At 41.5% G+C, this 23,534-nt stretch overlaps 1 protein-coding gene across 3 annotated transcripts in view; it reads left to right on the forward strand.

The window, feature by feature from the left end:
- Ptpro (protein tyrosine phosphatase receptor type O) overlaps positions 1-23,534 on the forward strand; it is a 219,757-nt gene that overhangs the window by 155,085 nt on the left and 41,138 nt on the right. For all 3 annotated transcript variants that reach the window (XM_041640812.1, XM_041640822.1, XM_041640832.1), the window contains 3 exons: positions 14,072-14,211; positions 17,421-17,553; positions 20,260-20,380. In XM_041640812.1, coding sequence (XP_041496746.1) covers positions 14,072-14,211; positions 17,421-17,553; positions 20,260-20,380 — 394 coding nt within the window. The remainder of the gene's footprint in view (positions 1-14,071; positions 14,212-17,420; positions 17,554-20,259; positions 20,381-23,534) is intronic.

Here is a 23,534-nt window from a genome sequence, read left to right on the forward strand (position 1 = left end):
CTGTGTTGGGGGGAGCAGCACTGTGGGTCAAGGGTGGAGATGCTGTGTTGGGGGGAGCAGCACTGTGGGTCGGGGTGGAGATGCTGTGTTGGGGGAGCAGCATTGTGGGTCAGGGTGGAGATGCTGTGTTGTGGGGAGTAGCTGTGACATCGACCTTTGCCCTTCTTAGCAGCAATGGAGGACCCAAATAACCTTAGGACTTTAGAAATAGAAGACCTTGCTGGTTAACTAGTTTGGTGTCTTTACCTGCTTCAGCACCTTTCCCTGTCATGAAAAACGTATCCTGTTGCAAGGAACCACTTGTTCGTCCCAGATGCCCAGAACTGAAATAACCACACAGAAACTGTATTATTTAAATCACTGCTCAGCCAATTATCTCTAGCTTCTTATTGTCTTATTATATTAATTTAACCCATTTCAATTAATCTGCGTATCACCAGGAGGCTGTGGCTTACCAGTTAAAATTCCCAATGTCTGTCTCTGGTGGCTCCATGACATCTCTCCCCCACTCCGCCTTTCTTACTCCCAACATTCAGTCTTCCCTGCCTACCTAAGTTCTGCTCTATCAACAGGCCAAGGCAGTCTCTTTATTCATTAACCAAGAAAAGCAACACACAAACATAAGGACCACCCACACCATTTTCCCTTTCTGTTTAAACAAAAACAAAGGCTTTAACATAGTAAAATTCTAGCAAGAATTACAGTTACAATATTTATATCTACTTTATCTTTTATCATAACTAAGGAAAACTATAACTATAAATTTTTCAACTCCATCAAAGACTCCAGAAGGATATAATATTACCTAAGTAATAATAAGTTTATTGTAAGCAACATACAAAATTCTACAATTGACAGAGATATCTTGCTACCTGGAAAGTTCTTCTGTACAATTGGGGCATCCATCTTCAGCCTACAGGCCCATAGTATCTGGCAAACTTTTCCATAAAGCAGGAAATTTCAAAGAAAGTTCAGTCACTTTCTTCTGTATCCTGAAGAATGTATGGCAGACTCTTTCATGAAGCAGGACCCCCAAAGGATGGTCTCCTCTTTAGGCAAGTTCAGCAGTCATTTCTCTGTGTGTTCTGCATGTCCAGTGAAGCAGTCCAGGCAAGAACAGTCTCTTGCCCAAATGGCTAGCCAACTCAATAAGGAGCCTCTTCAATGCCCATCATCCTTTTGAAGTAGCCAAGTGCTGCCAAGAGCAGATGTGTCTCACCATCAAGAAAAGTATTAAGTCCTTAAACATTTTATTTTTTTAAATTAGTTTATTTATTTATTTAATTTATTATTATTTATTTATTTATTAAAGATTTCTGTCTCCTCCCCACCACCACCTCCCATTTCTCTCTCCCTCCCCCAACCAACTCCCCCTCCCTCATCAGCCCGAAGAGCAGTCAGGGTTCCCTGCCCTGTGGGGAGTCCAAGGACCTCCCACCTCCTTCCAGGTCTAGTTAGGTGAGCATCCAAACTGCCTAGGCTCCCACAAAGCCAGTACGTGCACTAGGATCAAAACCCAGTGCCATTGTTCTTGAGTTCTCAGTAGTCCTCATTGTCTGCTATGTTCAGCGAGTCCGGTTTTATCCCAGGCTTTTTCAGACCCAGGCCAGCTGGCCTTGGTGAGTTCCCGATAGAACATCCCCATTGTCTCAGTGTGTGGGTGCACCCCTCACGGTCCTGAGTTCCTTGTTCATGCTCTCTCTCCTTCTGCTCCTGATTTGGACCTTGAGATTTCAGTCCAGTGCTCCAATGTGGGTCTCTGTCTCTGTCTCCTTTCATCGCCTGATGAAGGTTAATATCCAGGTGGATGACTATATGTTTGTCTTTGGGTTCACCTTCTTATTTAGCTTCTCTAGGATCACGAATTATAGGCTCAATGTCCTTCATTTATGGCTAGAAACCAATTATGAGTGAGTACATCCCATGTTCCTCTTTTTGGGTCTGGCTTACCTTACTCAGGATAGTGTTTTCTATTTCCATCCATTTGCATGCAAAATTCAAGAAGTTCTTGTTTTTTACTGCTGAGTAATACTCTAATATATATATATATATATATATATATATATATATATATATATATATATATTCATTCCATACTTTCTTCATCCATTCTTCCATTGGAGGGCATCTAGGTTGTTTCCAGGTTCTGGCTATTACAAACAATGCTGCTATGAACATAGATGAGCATATACTTTTGTTGTATGATAGGGCATCTCTTGGGTATATTCCCAAGAGTGGTGTTGCTGGGTTCATGGGTAGGTTGATCCCAAATTTCCTGAGAAACCGCCACACTGCTTTCCAAAGTGGTTGCACAAGTTTGCATTCCCACCAGCAATGGATGAGTGTACCCCTTACTCCACAACCTCTCCAGCAAAAGCTATCATTGGTTTTGATTTTAGCTATTCTGACAGGTGTAAGATGGTATCTTAAAGTTGTCTTGATTTGCACTTCCCTGATCACTAAGGAAGTTGAGCATGACTTCCTTAAACATATTACATGCCATATTCTGTAGTCTTTGAAAGGTTTGAAAAATGCCTATCCATCTGAAATATATCTCTATACAGCTAGAAAATCTAACCAACCTGACTACAAGCTTGACTATTATAGATGATTATCTGTTAACTTACATTTCTTAATTATACATTACAGTTTTAAATGAGCTACACAAACATAATACCTTAATCAAGATCAGAAACACACACACACACACACACACACACACACACACACATATAAATTGACCTTAAATTTGTGTCAATAAACCAAGATGCATACCAAGGCAAACCTCTATAGCATATCACCCTTTAAATGTAAACAAACAATTATAAACAGTATTTAGGTATATGGGTGTAGTTCTGTACATACTACTTCGTGCTGTTTGGGGGTGCTGTTAATCAGGTCTTTCATGGTGGATCCTGTGTGCTAGGTTCATCTCAGTCAGCAGTTCAGTGAAGTAATTTCTTTATGGGGATGTTCACAGCAACTTTTCAGGGGGTCTCGGTATATCAAACCACATTAGCCTGGAATGAATCCACAGGTTCTCATCCTCTGTGGAGACAAAAGAAGAAACTCTTTTTCAAAGCACCATATCCTTATTCCCAAATTCTGAAGTCTAGATACCTTTATAATATACATGCTGGTTTAGCTTAGCAGCCCATACAATGAAATGTCTCTGTACTTAACTCCTTCACAGTCAAAAAAATTCAAAGAAAACACAATAATATACATAATCCAGGCTCTGTGAATTTTCCATTTTTACATGGTTTATTTTGTTTACTCCTTTTAATCTATGATTATCTGTACTGTCTCTTAAAAGACTTTTTTTTACTAATTTTTCAGCTTTCTGTACTCTTTTTCTTCTCTCTCCCAAGGCTACATACATTTATCCAACACTATGATTCATCTGGATTTATCTTTATTGCATATATGTAATTATTTTCTGTCCAGGACCGCTTTTGCTCTTCTTAAAAGCTATGCCATTATTAGAGGAAATATGGCAGTTCCAGCTTACCTGCCCAATCTAAAATTTAAGCTGTGCTATTACTAAGGAATATATGGTACTGCCTGCTAGGTCTGCACAGTCCAGCATGGTGGAGCCACTTGTGCCTCTGAGCCACACACACCATCCCAGTTCTAGGCACAAAGCTGGTCCATGTTGCCATTAAGCAAGTTACAGCACGCTGCTCATAAACCCAATTCAAATGCTCTGTAGCCAGATCTCCTGCCTGAAAGAGTCAGAGGTCACTTTTTTCTGCTGCAGCTGAGTTACGAAAATCTCTCTTAAAGGAGCAGCAGCAAGCTGCCAGCAAACAGCAAGAAGATGTGTTAAACTCTGTTGTTGTTTTTTTTTTTTTGTCTAAAATTCCTTTTCAAGCCCTCTCAGGTTTTATGTGGATTTAGTTGGCCATGTGGACACCAATTTATAGGAGGAGGATCTGCTTGTTCGTTTCTGCTACCCAGAACAGAAATAACCACACAAAAACTGTATTATTTAAATCACTGCTCTGCCCATTAGCTCTAGCTTCTTATTGTCTAACTCTTATATTAATTTAACCCATTTCTGTTAATCTGTGTATCACCAGAAGGCTGTGGCTTACCAGGTAAAATTCCCAGTGTCTGTCTCTGGTGGGCTCTGTGATATCTCTCCCCCACTCCACCTTTTTTCCTCCCAACATTCAGGTCTGTCTTCCCTGCCTACCTAAGTTCTGCTCTATCAGCAGGCCAAGGCAGTTTCTTTATTCATTAACCAAGAAAAGCAATACACAGACAGAAGGACCACCCACACCAGTATCCATTAGTAATTTAGGTTGAATAAAGTATCTTGACTTTATTAAAGTTAGCATCCTTTCATAATTCCAATAAAATAAACATAAAAGGAAAATAATGTTTAACAGGGAACTCAAAGGGAAAGACAGACTCACTCTCATTAGCCAAGAGAAGATTCCATCTATTTGTTACCTAATATAGGCTCCCTTCAGTTGTGTTCAGACACAGCTATTTCCTCTGATGGGACTGCATGATGCTTATGCATAGCAAACATGGGCTTTAAAAAAAGTGAAGAGATCAGTAGAAGTCCAGACAAGGAATATAAAAAGTAGGAAAGGGAGTCTGGAGAAACAGCTCAGGGGCTAAGTGCTTACTACTCTCTGTGAGGACTTAGATCTCAGCACCCCATACCAGAGAGTTCACAAACAGCTTCCATTGCCCCTTCTGGCCACTGTGGACACCTGCACACACACACACACACACACACACACACACACACACACACACACACGTACAAACACACACAAAAAAATACAATAAAAGAAATCCTTAAAAAATAAGGAAAGGAATCAATGTTAAGGTTAATTAATTCCTCATAAATAACTGAGCAAGCATGAACGTGAGTATGGCCTAGAATAAAGCTGACGTTACAGTGAGTGCAAGAAACATGTAGAAGTGTTAGCATGTAGGGAGACACCCAGGAAAACTGCTCTAACTGGAGAGGTAGCAGACCAAGGTAAAGAGCACAGGAAGCTGGTTCTTCTGTTTCAGACACACACTAACTCCTTGCTTGTGCTCGAATGTGTTCACGGGAATTTCAAAACATTTCTGTTATTGCTTATGCTCATATCAGTAGCTATGAGTAAAGAGGCTCACGCAGGCACAGCTCACTAGAAGCACAAACACCCTGGAGTTATGTTGTCATCAGGAAGGTACTGTTAGAAATGCTAGGAAATCAGAAACAAAGGTCTGGGGAGCCAGCTCAGCAGATAAGTGCTCACTACCAATCTGACAGAGTTTAATCCCTGGAATCCAGGTAGAGAAAGGAGAGAACTGACACCTGCAAGTTGTCCTCAGACATGTGTGTTGTGGCATCATGTTTCCCCATTCCCCAATAAAGAAAGAAATGTAAAACAAAAAAAAATTAAAGAAAAGAGAATCTCCAACAAAACAGCATTTTCTTCAGCATTCCCAGTAAGGTCATTCCTCTTCACCTCCACGTCTGAGGTCTCTGATTCTCATACACAAGGCAAAAGAGATCTTTGCTGAGACACAGATGCTACAAGCAGAAGGGAAGTGATGAATAATTTTAAAGTTGTACCTTGATGCTAAGATCATTATTTATGACAACTTTTTAAAAGTTAATTTACTTAATTCCTTACAAATGTTTAATATCATGAAATAGAAAAGCATGTAAAATTTCTATTCAAGGTGGGTTTATTCTGGTATCATATTAGAAAGTCACAAGGTGATTGACCAGATGGTTCAGTAGGTAAAAGCGTCTGTGGCCAGGCACAATGCCCTGAATAGTATCCTTGGGACCAACATGATGGAAGAAAAGAACCAATTCCCCAAAGCTGTCCTCTGACTTCTACACAAGTATTTTGGCACATACTGTACACACACACACACACACACACAGAGTGATCAAGTAATATAATTATTAAAATTTAAAGAAAATCATGTGTGACCCAACACAATTTAATCATTAACTCCTTTTGCTGTGGCTATGGAAATTATTTTTGCAAACTTCAAAACGCCCTCAAGGGGGCAGTACTGCTCCTATTGAGGATCCAGGTAGTGTCCATTTCAGACACTGCAGACATGCCACTCTTTCCAGAAACTGCACATGGGTGGTAGCAATAAAGAAGGCAACACCTTCCAGCATGCATGATCTGTCCAACGAGAAAACAAACCACTTTCCCATGATTCCAGCTATGCTCTCTAATATTGGCCACGGGCTGAAAGGTTTGCTCAAAACCAACTTGCAGGTAAGTGTAATGACAGACTTGAGAGTTGTTCCCACGACCCCAGTGCCTCACTTTCCCCAAACCCAGGGGTTGTCTTGTGGAACTGTTAGTGTTTCTTGGGTCCTAACTATTTCCTCTATGCCATTGGGTTTTCCGGTTGTCCTTAAAATGAAAGTTCAGAGGTGGTCATGCCACAGGAAAATTTTCAGTGGGTTTATTACTTACGTCATTCCCATTTTATGGAGTATCTCTGGTTGAAGGTATGGACTGGCATCATTAAACCTACTCAGAAAAGTGACAGTTTAAACAGTGATGGTTTCTTGTTTATCGGGTGTGTTGTTGATTTTTTTAATTATTCACTTTATGTATATGGGTTTTCCAACTGCATATATGTCTGTCACATGCATACAGTGCCTGTAGAGGCTGAGAGGGTGTCAGATCCCCTGGTAATGGTGTTACAGATAATTGTGAGGCCCCAACTGGGTGTTAGGAATTGAACCTGGGTCCTCTGGAAGAGCAAGAGGTCTCAACCTCTGAGCCATCTCTCCAACCCCCATCCTGTGGTTTTGAGCCTCCATATTTCCCTGATAGAATTATCTAAACGTGATGAAAAAGTTCCTTTGTGTATTTCAAGATGAAAAGTGGAATTCCAGAGAAATCATTTCCACAGCATCAAAACCTTCAAAGTTTATAAACTTCCTAATCTGTGCGTGGGTATCAGGTGGAGTGCTGCATCCATCTTGGTCTTGTCTGAAAGCAAGACGAGTTCATATATACAGACCTCTCATTATTGGCAGGTAACTAAATAATCCAACTTGTCTCTTTTGAAGATGTCTGGCTTTTGGTAACCATGACGGCGTGCTTTGTAAAGTCCTTCAGTTTTTTTTTTTTTCCAGCACAATTCTTTGCTGTTTAATAGGCATTGCCAAATGGAAATGGGACTGTGGCCTCAGAGTTATATAATATTCTAGTTACTATTTAGCCAAAGCAAGCTGTGAGTCTCAGGAAAATGGAAGAACGTTTCCTAACTGAACTGAAGCCATTGGGAAGGGTTGTTTTGTGACACTTTTGTTCAAGCCATTTTGTGTTTCTTGGTTGCATCCATCTTTGCCTTTGTAGACATTGTATTGATTCTACTTTGTAGAAAATACAGGTTTGGCATACAGATGTTTCCAGAGTTTGTTCAAATCAGAAAATTACTGTTAAACTTGAGAGCAAAATTATTTGGACTAGCCTGCAGGTCACTTCTCTGTGATTGAGGCCTCTGTCCAATACAGTAGTGTTGGGTAGAGTCTACTTATGTGGAAATAAAGTGCCAGTGTGTCCAATATAATAGAGGTTCACCAAGAGGACATATGAGTGGATATAAAATTGGGGTTGTGTTTTTTTGCAAAACTTTACCAACCCTTTTTGATTGTCACATCGACAAAACCCACAAAAGTCTTATCTCAACAATGGTTTGTGCTGTGTCAGGACAATCATTTCATTAGCAAGTTTCATTTCCCCATAGATTCATGAGTGCGCTTGAAAGATGGGCCAATTTGGAAAGAATACACTTGTGTGAATCCATTGGTATGCATTCATACATTGTCTGAATCCATTTTCAAGCCTTATGGAAGAGGCAGTAAGGGAAACTCTAACCTTTGCTTAGACCTGAGACACCAAGGCACGAACCTCAAGGGGCTGCTTTTGTTTCTGTCCATCAGTTTATGCTGTAGGGGAGGAGGGAACCCTAACAAATACTTCAGAAAACATCAAAGCCTGGTTCTGTGGGCTGGAGTGATGCTGGGGTGAAAGCTTCCTGCGAAGAAGCTGTGGGAGCTGAGGTCTAAGTGACAAAAACCACAACATGGTTGGGAAGCATGACAGATGGAGGGAGAAGGCACAGAGGACTTTCAAGGTGTGGGGGTTGGTTTTAGTTTCAGAGCAATGGGAAGTCGTTGAGAGAACTGATATTTAAAATAACAACTCTGGTGACTTGAGGGACAAAGTAGTAAGGAAGAGCTGGAGAGGCAGCCCAGTGGTTAAGAGGGCTTGTTCCTCAATTGTGAGGACCACAGTGCAGCTCCCGCAACCACAAAACAAGGCCACCAGTAATCTTGTGTTAACCCCACCATGAAAGAATGAGACCTCTACCACAGTTTTGAGCCAAATTTGAAGCAAGCTTTCATTAAATACCAGGATGATGGGCTCTAGGCAGATCCATTCTGGGGTTCCCAGAAAATGACAGCGAGTCACATTTGCAGAGGCTTAGAAAGGCAAACCCATAAGCCTATGTGTTTCCCACCAAGTCCAATCAGGGGCGAGCATATAACTTGATGTAGTTCATGTGTGTGTACCTCCCACCTGCATTAAGCATATCCAGTGTTGTTGAGTCAAACAAGCTTGTCTAGGGGAGTGAAAACACGTGATTTGTTATCTCACATGAACAGCAGCCTTCAGCACCTCAGTATCTGTCTTTGGTCAAGGGGCTTACAGGCTAGAGGCATTTTTGCTTCATGGATCTCTTAGGAACAGTAATTGAAACTGAAAGCATAACTTTGGCCCCCACACTAGCACCAAGGGACGTGGAGACATGTCGATCATAGGGGTTTGCTGGCTTCAACTTAGTTTAGAAGAAGAAAGCCGTGGATTCCTAGGCAGAGGGATATGGAAAACTTTCAACACAGTCTTCTGGCTCCATCTATATACATACATGATGTGCACACACACACACACACACACACACACACACACACCCTCTTATTCTCCCTCTCTCACACACACATGCACACGTCAGAATAAAAAGAGAGCTGAGTTGAGTCAACAACTTACTTAAAGAGGTTAGTTGTTTTAATATGGGCAAGATCACTGTGATTTAGTTAAATTCCATGAGAAACGAGAACTACTTCAGTTAAGATAACTGTAATAGAGAATTGGAAAGGATTCAGGAGTCATTTTGGAGGCTGGGACTCCAGAACTTTCTTTTGGGACAGATGTAGGAAGTGAGAGAGAGAAAAAGTAAGAATGATGCCTCAGCTTGGCTCTTGAGAAACTCTGTTTCGTGGTTGCGCAATTCAGTGAGACCCAGAGAAAAGCAGGGGCCATGAAAGGGTGAATGGGGAGGGGTTAAGAGCTTCAAACTTGAGAGAGAGAGAGACAGAGAGACAGACAGAGAGACAGAGAGAGAGAGAGAGAGAGAGAGAGAGAGAGAGAGAGAGTTAAAACTATAGAAAATCAAAGCACATGTGTCCAGCAAAGAGATAATCAATCCATGTCCAGAGATCACAAGGAATTTCTGCTCTGGGATGTCTGGATGAGTTAGAGCACCCGTACTGATTAGAGACAGAAGTGAGAAGCCCTGGGTGTGGCCCACATTCCAGCGCACGGAGACTGAACAGCGAGAAGATTCTAGGAAGAGAGGGTAGGATGGAGCAGCCAATGAAGGGAGAGAAAAACCCAGCTCCACCCTAGTAAACCACCCTTGTGAAGTTCCGCTTTCCCAGGCCACACACACGTGCAAGACACCAGAAATGAGAAATCCCCCAGCTTGATTGCCAGAAGACTACACACGGCAACGTGTGGTCAAGCTGGAGCCAAGAGACGTGATGGTCTTCACACAGCACCCAGCCAGGAGCTGGAGAGAGAGGCCCGGACCTTGTGTGCAGATGCTTTTTACATTTTACTGGATTAGGGAATTTGTTTTTCTAAAACCTTCCTTCTTTTGGCAGCCATATAACAGACATGGGAGGACCCTCCAATACCCACTCTGTGGCTTGGGCTTCTCTTTTTGGAAACTGGATTTTAGGACATCAATTTGCCATTCTTAATCTCAGTCATAAAAACTTTGATGTGAATGAGAAATCTTTAAAGACTTCGTTTGATTATGGACAAGAGTATTTTTTTTTTTAAAAAAAACTTATTTGGTATGTCAGGAATTTAATGAGTACTTCCTCACACCCATTGTTAATAAGATTTTTTTATGGGTGCTTTGTTTGCATGCATGTCTGTACCATACAGTACCTGTTGCCTCCAGAGGCCAGAAGAGGATGCCAGATCCCTTGGGATTGGAGTTACAGGCAGTTGTTAATCTCAATGAGGGTGCTGGGAATTGAAGTTGAGTCCTCTCGAAGAGTAACTAGCTCTTAACCACTAACACATCTCTTCAGTCTCTAATTAATAATTTAAAACATTTTCAGATGTTAAGTGCTTGCCCAAGTGCTAGATAGATAGATAGATAGATGATAGATAGATAGATAGATAGATAGATAGATAGATAGATTAGGTAGATAGATATCTCAGCATTGTTTTTTTAAATATTCAAATTACTGATTGAAATCTGGAAGAGTCTTCCTGGGTCAATGAGAAGAATTTAGAGAGTCCCAAATCTGACAGACTCCTGTTGCTTAAACCAAACTTCCCTCTTCCAGTTTTTATGGCATACTTACCATCCTTAACAATTTCTCTCCTTACTCCAGTGCTTTCTTTGGCAGATTTTGCTGCCATCAACTTGAGCATCATGATGCCTCTACTTAGCCTCCACTGCTTCTGTGGGAGATGCTTTGGCAAAGCTGAGAATAATTTATAGGACCTATTCTACTGTAGAAAACTTCATTATAACACACATGGAACAGACTCTCAATTTGAATTTTGGACATAAAGAAATTCTAGAAAACTCTTCACACTGAGGCTGGAGACTGAAAATAGATTTTCCCCCCATCAGTCAGAGAGATGCTTTTTCATAGCAATACTACTAAATCCTCTTACTACCAATGCCATGTGTGTAAAACCCATCATATTTAAAAAGAAAAAATGTAGACAGTGGGGAGCCCGTCTGCACTTTGGATATAATGACACCTCATAAATACCATTCAGTGGATAGTTACATCAATGTGTGACATTAAAATAAGCAGTAAGTGGGACATCCTGTCACATTTAATCCCCAAATTTGAGAAGCTGAGGCAGAAAGTTTGCCATGAGTAGGGCAGCCTAGGCACATAGTGATTTCCAAAATGGAACAGTTCCCATCTTGCTCCTCTGTGCCCCCCTACCTAATAAAAAAGAAAGAATGTAGATTGGTAGAAAAAGATGAATTTGGGACATTCAAGACATTATGTTCTGCTTCAAGTGTTACACCTAATTATTTCCTTTGTAACCTCCAAGTGAAAGAAGGGATTTGCTGGAGGATCCCAAGGCACCAACTCTGAGTTCAGAGGCAGCAGCTTGATCCTCTCATGATCAGTATAAATTAAATGGTACTTAGCATTGCTGTCTTCCATCCTGTCCAAGTTCTGTACAAGGTGCTTGATAACACTGTGTGTAGTGTTGTGTTGTGTTATGTGCATATTCATATTTTGGAGGGAGGTCACTAGTTAATTCCTGGCTGTCTGGCTAGCTTAGACCAGAGATAATCACACAGAAACTGTATTGATTAAATCACGGCTTGGCCTATTAGCTCTAGCTTCTTATAGGCTAGCTCTTACACCTTAATATAATCCATGTTTATTAATCTGTGTATCGCCACTTGGCTGTGGCTTACCAACTAAAATTCCCAACGTCTGTCTCTAGCAGTTCCATGGCTTCTCTCTGACTCTGCCTTTTCTCCCAGCATACAGCCTAGCTTTTCCTGCTTAGTTCTGTTCTTCCCTGCCATAGGCTCAAAGCAGTTCTTTATTCATTAACCAATAAAAGGAACACATAGAGAGAAGGACCTCCCACATGATTCATATGAATGTGCACACATGTGTGTATGGGCATGTGTTGGGAGGTGTATAGAGGTCAGAAGCCAACTGACTTTTTCCAATCACTCTCTATGTATCTTTTTGAGACATTCATTCAAGAGCTTGCTGATTCCAGAAAGCTCCAGGGATCTGCCTGTATTTGTCTCCTCAATGCTGAAGTTGCAGGCCACCATGCCTGACTTTGTGTGTAGATGCTGGGCATCTGAACCCAGGTCCTGGTGCTTGAGTGGCAATCAGTTTACCAAACTTAACTACTTCCTTTTATCTGTCTGTTTTATGTTAGGTTAGTTTTTAAGACACGTTTTCATATAACCTAGACTGGCCTCAAATTCACTGCATAACTGAGGCTGGCCTTGAACTCCAGGTCTTTCTGCTTCTACACCACCACGGCTAAGATCACTGGTGCATGCTGTTATGAGTGACTTTGTAGTACTTATTTTTAGAAGAGAAAGAAGCCTAGCTTGATCCAGTACTGTCCCAACCACGTGCATTTGCTCCCAAAAGCCCAGTTTTAAGCTACACAAATCACTGAAGGTCTTACATGTATCTCAAAGTCCTGTCAGCAGTGACAGATGTGGGTAGAGATGTTGACCTCTGACACTTGAGGCTTCATCTGTCCCTTTTCTTTAGAAGAGAAGTGAGACTGTTTCCTGCCTGGAGGAGCGGGTAAGCTTGCCAAGGAAAAGGAGACCCTGACATACTGTGGTTTTCACTGTCCAAAGCTGACTCATCTCTTCTCTCCTTTAGCCCGCACACCCACAGTTGTCACTTTCTCACTGGAAAATGACTCACGTTCAGGCCATCTGCAAGGATTTCTACTTTTAAACAAGCCCAAACCTGACCAGAAGGATCTGGAGGGGTCAACAGTTTCCCTGGACATTCAAGCTCTGGAAAAATCCAGGACTAGGGCCAGATTCAGGAATTGGGACATAAAGTGGGAAGAAGTACAACTAACAAGAGAGGGAGACCTGCAGCAGAGATCTGGCTGTCTGAAAGGGAGGTGCAGACGGGACAGCACATTGACAGCTCAACTTAGAGGATGATGATATTGTATGTCCAGGCAAGCGATGTCGAGGGTAACTGCCAGCAGATAACAAGGACCTAGCTTCAGACCAGGAGTGCAACTACTACTGGAGGGTCTAGAAAGACAGATCACAGCATCACCACATGGCATCCACCACACGGCATCACCACACAACATCACAACACAGCATCACAACGCAACATCCACCATAACATCACCACACGGCATCACCACACAGCATCCACCACACAGTACCCACAACACAGCATATACACAACACGGCATCACAACTCAGCATCCATAGTACAGTGATATGAGTAGGGAAGAAGAAATCCAGAAGTGAAAGATAGGAGTGTAGAAAACTTACCAGAACACAGGACCTCGTCAACCAAGCCTGTGGCTCAATTACTGGAAAGGAACAGAAAGTGGCCCAGATAGCACAGTGTGGGGCCCTTGACTAATGTATTAATTTATTGATCAAGATAAAAAGTCTATGATAAAACTCTTATCTTTAACATGTTATTAAGCATCTGGTTCCCTTCCATCATCCTTTTACAAAAAAAAAATATGCTATCTTTTCAGTTTTATCTCTCTTAATTTTCACTAAAGTTTCAAGAATCTGATCTTTTTCCCCAAGAAAAGTATCCAAAGAAAGGAAGACTTGGGAAGGCTAATTCCCAATCAACATCTCATTAGGAATGAGAGCCCCTCCCCATCTTTCCTGTCTTCTTCTTCATCTTCGTTTCTGTGCCGCATCCAAGCTATGTGTTATCAGGACAATGCTAACTCCAGGATGGATGACACAGAAACTATTAATAGACTCTGGTTATAAAGCTGAAGAAGAAAACAGAAGTGTCCAAAAGGAGAAGTTGGAAACACAAGTGGGGAAGAACACAGAACATTCTGCCTTTGGTTGTCAATGGCAGGCTTTGCAGATGGGCATATTACTCAAAGGCAGTAGAACACAGGCTTTTATCTCCCTGCCTGTGAGTTCTTTGGACCTCCGACCCATTTGCTACTAAATGAGGATAATATATATATATATATATATATATGTAATTCTGTTTTTAAAATTTTTGCTCTTTCCTCAGAACCAGCCCCTCCGAAATCACTCTTCGCAGTGAACAAAACACAGACGTCCGTGACCCTTCTGTGGGTGGAAGAGGGTGTTGCTGATTTCTTTGAAGTCCTCTGTCAACAGCTCGGCTCTAGCCATGATGCCAAACTCCAGGTACTGATTGCCTCGACTTTCCTTCTGGGTTTCTTTTGGTTAAGGCTAATGAAGCAAACTAAAGACTTTCTGTTTCATGAAAGTACAAGAAGTGAAAACTGTCTGCTCGTTCTTTTGGGCTTTATAGAGTTTAAAAGTTAACAGTATTTATGGACTATATTCATGAGGGCCATGACATTGAAATTATATTTTAACAGTTCGGAACCAGTTGCCCAGTTTTTGAAAGGTATTCGAGAGAACACAAATAGTAGAATCAATACTTGCCTTCATTTTTTCTTTTAATTACTTGTAAATTGATTTAATTTTTGTTTATTTTAAACTTAAAAAGACACTATAAATAAAAGATATTAGTTCAGGTACAAATGGAGAAATAAGTAAAATATAAGTTCCCCAGCAAAGAGTCATATTGTCGAAATAATTTAAAAGACAAAACCCTGAGACATGCTTATTGTTAAAGCTTTGGGGTCATATAGAGCAGACGTGATAAACTACTTATGGTTCTCCAGGTCATGAAGAAGGGCAGGAAAAGTGGACACTCAGCTCTGAGAGTTACTAACTCACAAAAAGAAAAGAGAAGGAAGGGAGGGGGAGAAGAAAAGACTTTGCAGCCGGAGGTGGGGGAGGAAAAGGACAGGGAATCACACACTGCAGGGGGTCAAGTAATTCTTCTAGCATGAATAATTGATTCTCTTTCGATAAATAAAGACCTTGTGCATGAGAAGGAAGAATAGGAGGATGGCTGGGCAAGCAACCTTTTCCACTGCTTGCGGAGATAATGTGCCTTGATCCCTCGGCCCCTTTGATAGGTGCATCAGTAAATTTATCTCTTTTGATCTGTGCTGAGTCCTGTCTCTGCGCTAAGAACCTTTTTGGAAAAGAAGTCTCCTGCCATGGATGCATTTTCTTCTCTGTAGCTGTAGTGATGTCTTCCGCTGGAAACACAATGGCTGACCAGCTACTAGCTGCACTTTAGTCCTCCAGCAAGTCTAGCTCTCCCTGCTGTAATTCTTTTCTGGCCAGGTGGTGGGTGAGACGGGAAAGCAGTGCTGTTGGCTGCTGCCTTGTTAGCCTGGAGGGTTTGGGGATGTTCTTTCGAAAAAGAGGGGCATACTGACTCACTGTTTATATTGTGCAGTTTGTATGTCACTGCCTCTCCACGGACCCACCAAGTTAGCGATTTATTCTTCTTAAAAATGAGATAATTTTTGCTTCTGAGCACCTTCTCTCACCATGCTTTGGGTGGGTGTGACAAAAAAGAATGTGGGCAAACAGGTTGGGCTCTTAATATATAGAGAACCGCGACAAGTAAAAAATAAATAAATAAAAGATAATAAGCAACACTCCTAAGCAAACACGTAGGAAACCAAGAACAAAGGAACCTTCAACATATGAAAAATTGATAACTTCCTTCATAATAAGAATTGCAAAATAAAACTACTAGACACAATTTTCATTGGGAAAGCCTACAGACAAATATGCCATGTTAGAAGGAATGCAGGAAAACAGTCCTCTCCACACAACAGTAGTGAGCAGGTAAGCTGGCCTGGGAGGGGTTGATTGTCGATAGTTTTCGACATGGTTTGTGACCAAATACCAACTGCTGGGTCTGTATGATTACATATGTGTATATGCCCTTCCATGCAGCGTGTGGTGTGTGTACATGCACGTACGCCATATGCAACATTTTAGCTTTTCCTGTGGTAGTGACAAAAATACCCCAGCAAAAGCAACTTGCAGGAGAAGGCATCTCTTCTAACTCATAGTTTCGGGGTACAGTCCTTTGCAGTGGGGAAGTACTGTCAGCAGAAGCTGGAGGCAGATGGTCACATTGCGTCAGCAATCTGGAAACAGAGAATTGTAGTGTCTTTGTTCAGATAGCTTTCTTCTCTAAATGCAGTCCAGGATCCAGGCTCAGAAACTGGTGCCACTCTCCTTTGGTGTGGATCTTCTTAGGTCAATTAGCCTAATCACAATAACCTCTCAGGGACATACGCAGAAATTACCTAATCTAAACAATCCCTCATCTCATAGGTGATTGTAGGTTCTGTCAAGTTGGTGATCAATATTAACCATCACACATACATAAGTACTATATTTATATTTATATATACATATATATTTGCAAGATGCTGTTTACTTAACATTGTTTTCAATAGCACACAAAGAACTCAACAAACCACTTGAACCTTCGTCAGTAGGATGCTGATGAGGTCAAGTATGAACGTTGCATGGACTTGTGTGCACTCCTTAAAAAACAGTAACACAGGAGCTGGAGATGGTTTTGGGATTAAGAATACCTGCTGCTCTTACAGGAACTGAGGTTTACTTCCCAGCACCTACACGGTTGCTCACAACTGTCAGCAACTCCAGCTCCGGGTTATACACTACCCTCTTCTGTTCTGTGCAGGCATGAATGCATGTGGTACCCAAATATACAGACAGACAAACATTCACACATGTAGTTTTTAATTTTTTTTATTTAAAAAAGGATTAAACAGCTTAATACAAACTTGTAGTAAGAATGCCAAAACATGATGTGGGATGTCCGTCTGTATATGTGCTGCTTTTATTGGTTGATAAATAAAGCTGTTTGGGCCAGTGGGTTAGCAGAGTAAAGCCAGGCAGGAACTCCAAAAAGAAACAGAGAGATAGAGAGGGGGGAGGCAGAGTTAGAGAGATGCCATGTAGCTGCCAAAGGAGAAAGACCCCCACCGGAACCTTTCCAGTAGGCCACAGCCTCATGGTGATACACAGATTAATAGAAATGGGTTAATTTAAGATATAAGAGTCAGCCAGGAATATGCTTGAGCCATTGGCCAGTGTTGTAATTAAAAGAGGGTCTGTGTGATTATTTGGGTCTGATTGGCCGTGAAACAAAAGAACAGTCTCTGCTAACAAGAAGATACTGATGATTCAGGTAAAGAGAAACAGAGTAGTTTGTAAGTCATTCACAACTGTCAACACGACCTCTCCGTCCATACCTCCATCAAAGGTGTACAAGGAGGAAAACATCCAGTAATGTTGGCTGCTTTCACGGGACAGAGAGGCATGGAAGAGAATGGGGAAAGAAGGAAAGATTTTTCACTGTTAACGTTTTCCTTCTTTTAGTTGCTTCTACTCTACATACAACCTCCTTGATATGAAAAATAGTTTTAAAAACAAAATGAACGAGGATGACACGAAATGAATTTTCTTTTCTCTATCTCCAGGAACCCATAGCTGTTTCCTCCCATGTCGTGACCATCTCCAGCCTCCTTCCAGCCACTGCCTACAACTGTAGCGTCACCAGCTTCAGCCACAACAGTCCCAGCGTCCCCACGTTCATAGCTGTATCCACAATGGGTAATTGTGGAATCTGGTCTTTAAAAGTTTCTATATTTTCTTTAATGTTTCCTTTTAAATATACATAGTCTGCTTTTTGATGGAACTGGTCTTCTACTAAAAACAACACCCCAAGATATGGGTTCAGGGAGCCCTTGGCTCCAATCCTGAAGAACAGGTGACTTATAAAAAGATGTAGATTGTCCTGAAATCTTTTTAAATATGTAAATATAGCATAACAGTATCTGAATTTTAGATTTGGGTTCTTTGAGTTCTTTCTATTTATGAGTATGACTTTTTTCCCTGCATTGATTTCTGTGCACCATGTACATGCCTGTTGCCTGCAGAGGTCTGAAGAGGATATAAGATCCTCTGGAACTTGAGATAGAGGTGGTTGTGTGCCAACAAGTGGGTGCTGAGAACCAAATCCGGGTTCTCTGCAAAAGCAATCAGTGCTTTTAACTGTTGAACCATCTTTCCAGCTCCATTGTTGTAATATCTGCAGCGGGCTGTGTTCCTGGTACCCGGCCGCCCGTACAGCTAGCTTTATACCCGAAATAATTACATGGAAACTGTATTCTTTTAAACACTGCCTGGCCCATTAGTTCCAGCCACTTATTGGCTAGCTCTTAAATATTGATCTAACCCATTTTTAATAATCTGTCTAGCCCACAAGGTGGCTTATCAGGGAAGATCTTAACCTGCAGCTGTGTCGGATGGGAGAATCATGGCGACTGCTACTAGGCTTCTTTCTCCCAGCATTCTGTTCTGTTTATTCCACCTACCTAATTTTCTGTCCTATCAGGGCCAAGGCAATCTCTTTATTTAACCAATGAAATTAACACAAAACAGAAGACTCTCCCCCATCACTCCATTCTAGGTTATTTTGAAAGTTAGAAGAGAAAATACAGAAAGCCCTAATGTATTCTGTAAAAAGGCTGGTATAATCAACAAGGCCACCATCCTTGGAATCCACAAGAGTGGTACACAGATTCCTGATCAGCTCACTCTCGTCTCCACTGGTCCTTGGCTGACCCTGGTTAAAGAGTAGTTACAATTCCTGCTTAAAATCAAAGCCAAACAACTGCTATTTCAGCTGTACTAATGGGAAAATTAGTAACTAATGCAAGGGCTGGAACAATGCTGGCCTCCTCGTTCTTTTCCTACATTGTGTTATGTACACTGTTAATGGAAGGAACTACAGACCATCTGTGAAGACCTATGAAGACAGCCGTGCACAATGGGTTTGCTTTTGTGTCCGTCACCCTAGCCATGCATTTAGCTACTGAGTACAGGGATGGGTAACATGGACTTTTGCTTTGTTTTGTTTTGAAGTCTTTGCTTTTAACATTTAATGTGTTAGAAGAAGAGAAGAAAGTAGATATGGACAGTGTTTTAATGGTGTTTCTCCTCACATCTCACAACACTTTTTCTCCCTGGATTTTGAGGTTTTTGTTTGTGTGTTTGTTTTGGTTTGGGTTTGTTTTTGAAGAACAGAGTTGATACATGATCTCGCTATATAGTCCTGCATGGCCTGGAACTCATAGGAATTCTCCTGCCTCGTCCCTTCCTTCAAAAGTTGGAATTGCAGTCTATGCCACCATCCTGGCTTCTGTGACACTTTAAAAAATACTTTAATGTCTATTAATTCTTATCCTTTCCCTGGCGACCTAGAGCAACAGTTGAAATTCTTGTCCAGTTTACTTACAAGTGAAAAGGAAGGGAAATAAATAAAGGTGCTTCTCAAATAGAGCTGACTAGCCTTCTCTTCTCTCTTCTCGGCACTCAGCCACGAACCCAAGCAGAGGTAGCATATAGCAAGTACTCAAGACATTGAGGACTGGTTCTGTGGGGATTTAAATGGTTATCATCTAAGTCAGGCTGGTCTCAAACTCACCAAATAGTCCATAGTGCCCGCAAACCTCTCACCCTCCTTCCTCAGCCTCCCAAGTCCTCGGATACAGGATGTACCACCATGCCCATCAGTTCTGATGCTTTCTGCCCTGTGTTGGAGGACATGTAGCTCCCCTGGCTCACCGTGAAGATGTCTATAAAGACATGGAACCTGCTCCCTTGCCTCTGGCATCCTGTGATGAGCAGGCCATTCATCAGAGAAAGCACGTGAGAGCAACCCCACTCCTAGGGACTCTCCAACTTATTAATAGATTTAATCTCTGTGTCTGTACAGATGGGAAACCTCGGAGCATATGGCTACAGATCGTCAGGATGCCTGCTTCTGGTAGCATGTAAAATGCCACCGCAGATGGCAGCTCGCTAATGCCTTGCTCCTATGCATTGTTAGCAGAGAGAAAACTAGACAGCGGTGCTTCCCAACTCTAAAGTCATGGGCATAAAATAAGAACCTGCCACCTTCGAAGCTTTTGAGAATGTTAAGCAATGGTAATGCATGGTAATGGTTTTTAATTTTCAAATAGTTGCAAGCCACGCATGGATACTGTTCACACTTGCAGCTTTTCTTTCTAAGAGCATCCTGCGTGCTGGAGACCTAGGAAACAGACTCGGTTCCTCCTCATATCTAAGGACCATCTGCCAGCCTCCAGCGCTCTACCAGAAGGCAAGGCAATGGCTGCCTTAGACAAACATGGTTGTTGCCATTGTCATCTTCATTATAAACTCAACCTTCCTAAGGATAGATGGAAGTCTGTGAATGGCTCTGTCAATCTCTGTGTCTTGTGACCTATAGCAACATGTGGCTTTTCTCTCTAGTTACAGAGATGAACCCTAACGTGGTGGTGATCTCAGTGCTGGCCATCCTCAGCACACTCTTAATTGGACTGCTGTTAGTGACCCTTGTCATTCTTAGAAAGAAGCACCTGCAGATGGCTAGGTAAGAAAAATGCAGATGTTCATCTCTGTCTCTCTCTCCGTGTGTGTGTGTGTGTGTGTGTGTGTGTGTGTGTGTGTGTGAGATGTAGAAGGAACACCTAGGGCCCTGTGGATTCTAGGCAAGCACTCTACCACTAGGATAAACATCGAGAACTCTCCTTTATACATTCTCCACTACTTTCTTCACATTTCCGGAGTTTCCTATCAGTTCTCTGAAGACACTGCTGCTCCTTTGGTAACAACTGCATTTGGGAAATTCGGTTCAAATATAAAGTGGTAGACTTCTGGGCGGCTGAGATACAAACCAATATCTTTTACAGGTTGCTCTCTCGCCATGATTTAACAAGTGGCTTATATAGTGTATTAAAAATAAATCAGGGATAGTAACATACCTTTAATCCCAGCCCTCTGTAGACACAGACGGGCTGGTCTCTGTGAATTTGAAATCAGTCTTGTCTACATAATGAGTTCCAGGCCAAGCAGGATTACATAGTGAGATACTGGAGAGAGAGAGAGAGAGAGAGAGAGAGAGAGAGAGAGAGAAAAGAAAAGATGAAGGGAGGAGAGAGGGAGGAAGTAAAGAAGGAAAGAAAGAAAGAAAGAAAGAAAACAAAGAAGCATCAAGTCCAACAGCAGTTTACTGCCCAGCTAGCATCATGTATAGGAAAATATAATTTTAAGTAAACTGACTCAAGCTAATTACCAGGATAAGAATGGAATGTCCTAATAGACAACAATGATCACATGTGAATATGGCCACCAGCTTATGAAGTTTGGTATTGCAATAACCAAATTAGGATGGTATTAGTTTGGTATTACATTAACATCATTAGGATGATGGGGACATGGCTTTAACATAGTAGAACTCCAGGGAAAACCTATAACATTGCACTCCTCAAGTAAGGTCTAGACTTACAAACTGTGTGAGCGTGTGCAAGTCACCAAAACTTTATTCATTGGCTTAGCAAATTCTAATGGATACTTGCCATGTAACAACTACCCCAGTACTGAGTGTCTGCTGTACCTCACCTTGACAACACTTGATAGAGTTTCTCTTGCAATGGAGAACACAGATAACACACAGTGAAGACAAAGCTACAGCTGCATAGCTAACGAGGGTCATAAAAAAGAGTGGAGCTCAGCAGTGCCGGGATACAGAAAGAAACCCTGAAAGGTTGGTGAAAAGCAGCCATGTAAAACAAAGGCTTGGGAGCCATGAGGAAGAAGGCCACACATTATCTGTGGAAAGTGTCCAGTGTAAAGAACACCTAGTACAAAGGCCCAGTGTCATGGTTAATGTACTCAAAGACTAGCTGAGACTCCAGGACAGGTAATGCAGAGGAGGTACAGGGAAGAATGTCAGGTGATGCCTGATCACAGAGGGTTTCACAAGCCCTTGCAGGACTGTTGGCTTTAACTCCGGGTGACATGAACAGTCACTGCAAAGTCCGGAGCAGGTTAATGAGAGCTGATGAGTTTTGATACATTCATTTTGATTTTATGCAGAAAACAGACTATATTGGGGCAATGAAGAGAGAGGGCACATGAGCTGGTTCTGTGCCACCTAGCTAAGTTCTGCCCTGCTATAGGTTCAAAGCAATTTCTTTATTCATTAATGTTAATCACATTATACAGGGGGGAATTCCACATCCCCTCCCCTTTTCTACTTAAATAAAAAGGAAGGTTTCAACTTTAGCATAGTAAAATACATACAACAAAACAGTTACCAAGCAAGAATTACAGTTACAATATTTATATCTACTTTATATTTTATCATAACTAAAGAAAACTATAATAACTATTTATTCTTCAACTCCATCAAAGACTCCAGAAAGATATTCCCTAAATAAACAATAAGTTCATTGTAAGCAACTTTCAAAATTCTAGTATTGACAGAAACATCTCACTGCCTGGACAGTCACCCAAAGTTCTTCTGCAACATGGGATCATCCATCTTCAGCCTACAGACCCATAGCATCTGGCAGACTTTCCCATGAAGCAGAAATTTTAAAGACAGTTCCACCTATTTTGGCAGTTTGTCAGTCAATTTCTTCTGTGTCCTGCAGAATGTCTGGCAGACTCTTTCATGAAGCAGGAACCCCGAAGGACAATCTCACCTTTAGGCAAGTTTAACAATCATTTCTCTGTTGGTCTTGCATGTCCAGTTCACACAGCATACCATCAAGCAGTCCAGGCAAGAGCAGTTTCTTGCCCAAATGGCTAACAAACTCCATAAGGAGCCTCTTCGATGCCCATCTTCCTCTTGAAGCAAATGGTGCTGCCAGGAGCAGATGTGTCTCATTGTCATGAAAAGTCGTAAGCTCTTAAAACATTTTAAATGCCATATTCTATAGTCTTTGAAAGATTTGAAGAATCCCTATCCATCTGAAATACATCTCTGTACATCTAGAAAATCTAACTAACATGACTACAAGCTTGACTATTATAGATGATTGTCTATTAACATATATTTCTTAATTATACATTACAGTTTTAAGTGAGCTCAAGGGAGTGAGGCAGAAAGTGATAGAATAAAGCTCTCTAAGTTGTCTTCTGGCCTAAATATACATGTGCACAGACACCTGTACCCTGTATGCACACATGCATATCACACACACACACACACACACACAGAGAGAGAGAGAGAGAGAGAGAGAGAGAGAGAAACAGAGACAGAAAGATGGAGAGAGAGAGAGAAGCATACACAGAAAGTGATAGAGGCAGATACAGACAGACAGACAGAGATTTCTAGAAAAGAAGATGACAGAAAGAGACTGGTGAGTGCTTGCCAGTGGAGGAAAAGGAAAACTAATGATTGGTGGCTCCGAAGCTCCCAAACTACACATCCTGGGAAGGGGTAGGGTGACTTTAATCTGCATTTAGTAAACAACATGGCAGTAACATGGTGTAAGATCCAATTCCAAGGAAACATGAAATAAACAGCCATGCCCAAGATCAATGCAGAGGGGCAACAAGGGATATGCAGATGTATTCTAGGGTCATGAACACCTTTTGGGAAAGATTGTGAAAGACTCTGTTTTGACTCAAGAGTTTGACTGCATTTTAAGGGGCTGTTTCTTTGTGTTTTATCTTCCTTTGCTTTTTGATATTGTATGTGAGAGAGAATCATATAAAACATGCATTATCCTTTTTTT

Source organism: Microtus oregoni, unplaced genomic scaffold (assembly GCF_018167655.1).
Source record: "Microtus oregoni isolate MIOR12 unplaced genomic scaffold, Mior012 000002F_ref0000024, whole genome shotgun sequence".
NCBI lineage: Eukaryota > Metazoa > Chordata > Mammalia > Rodentia > Cricetidae > Microtus > Microtus oregoni.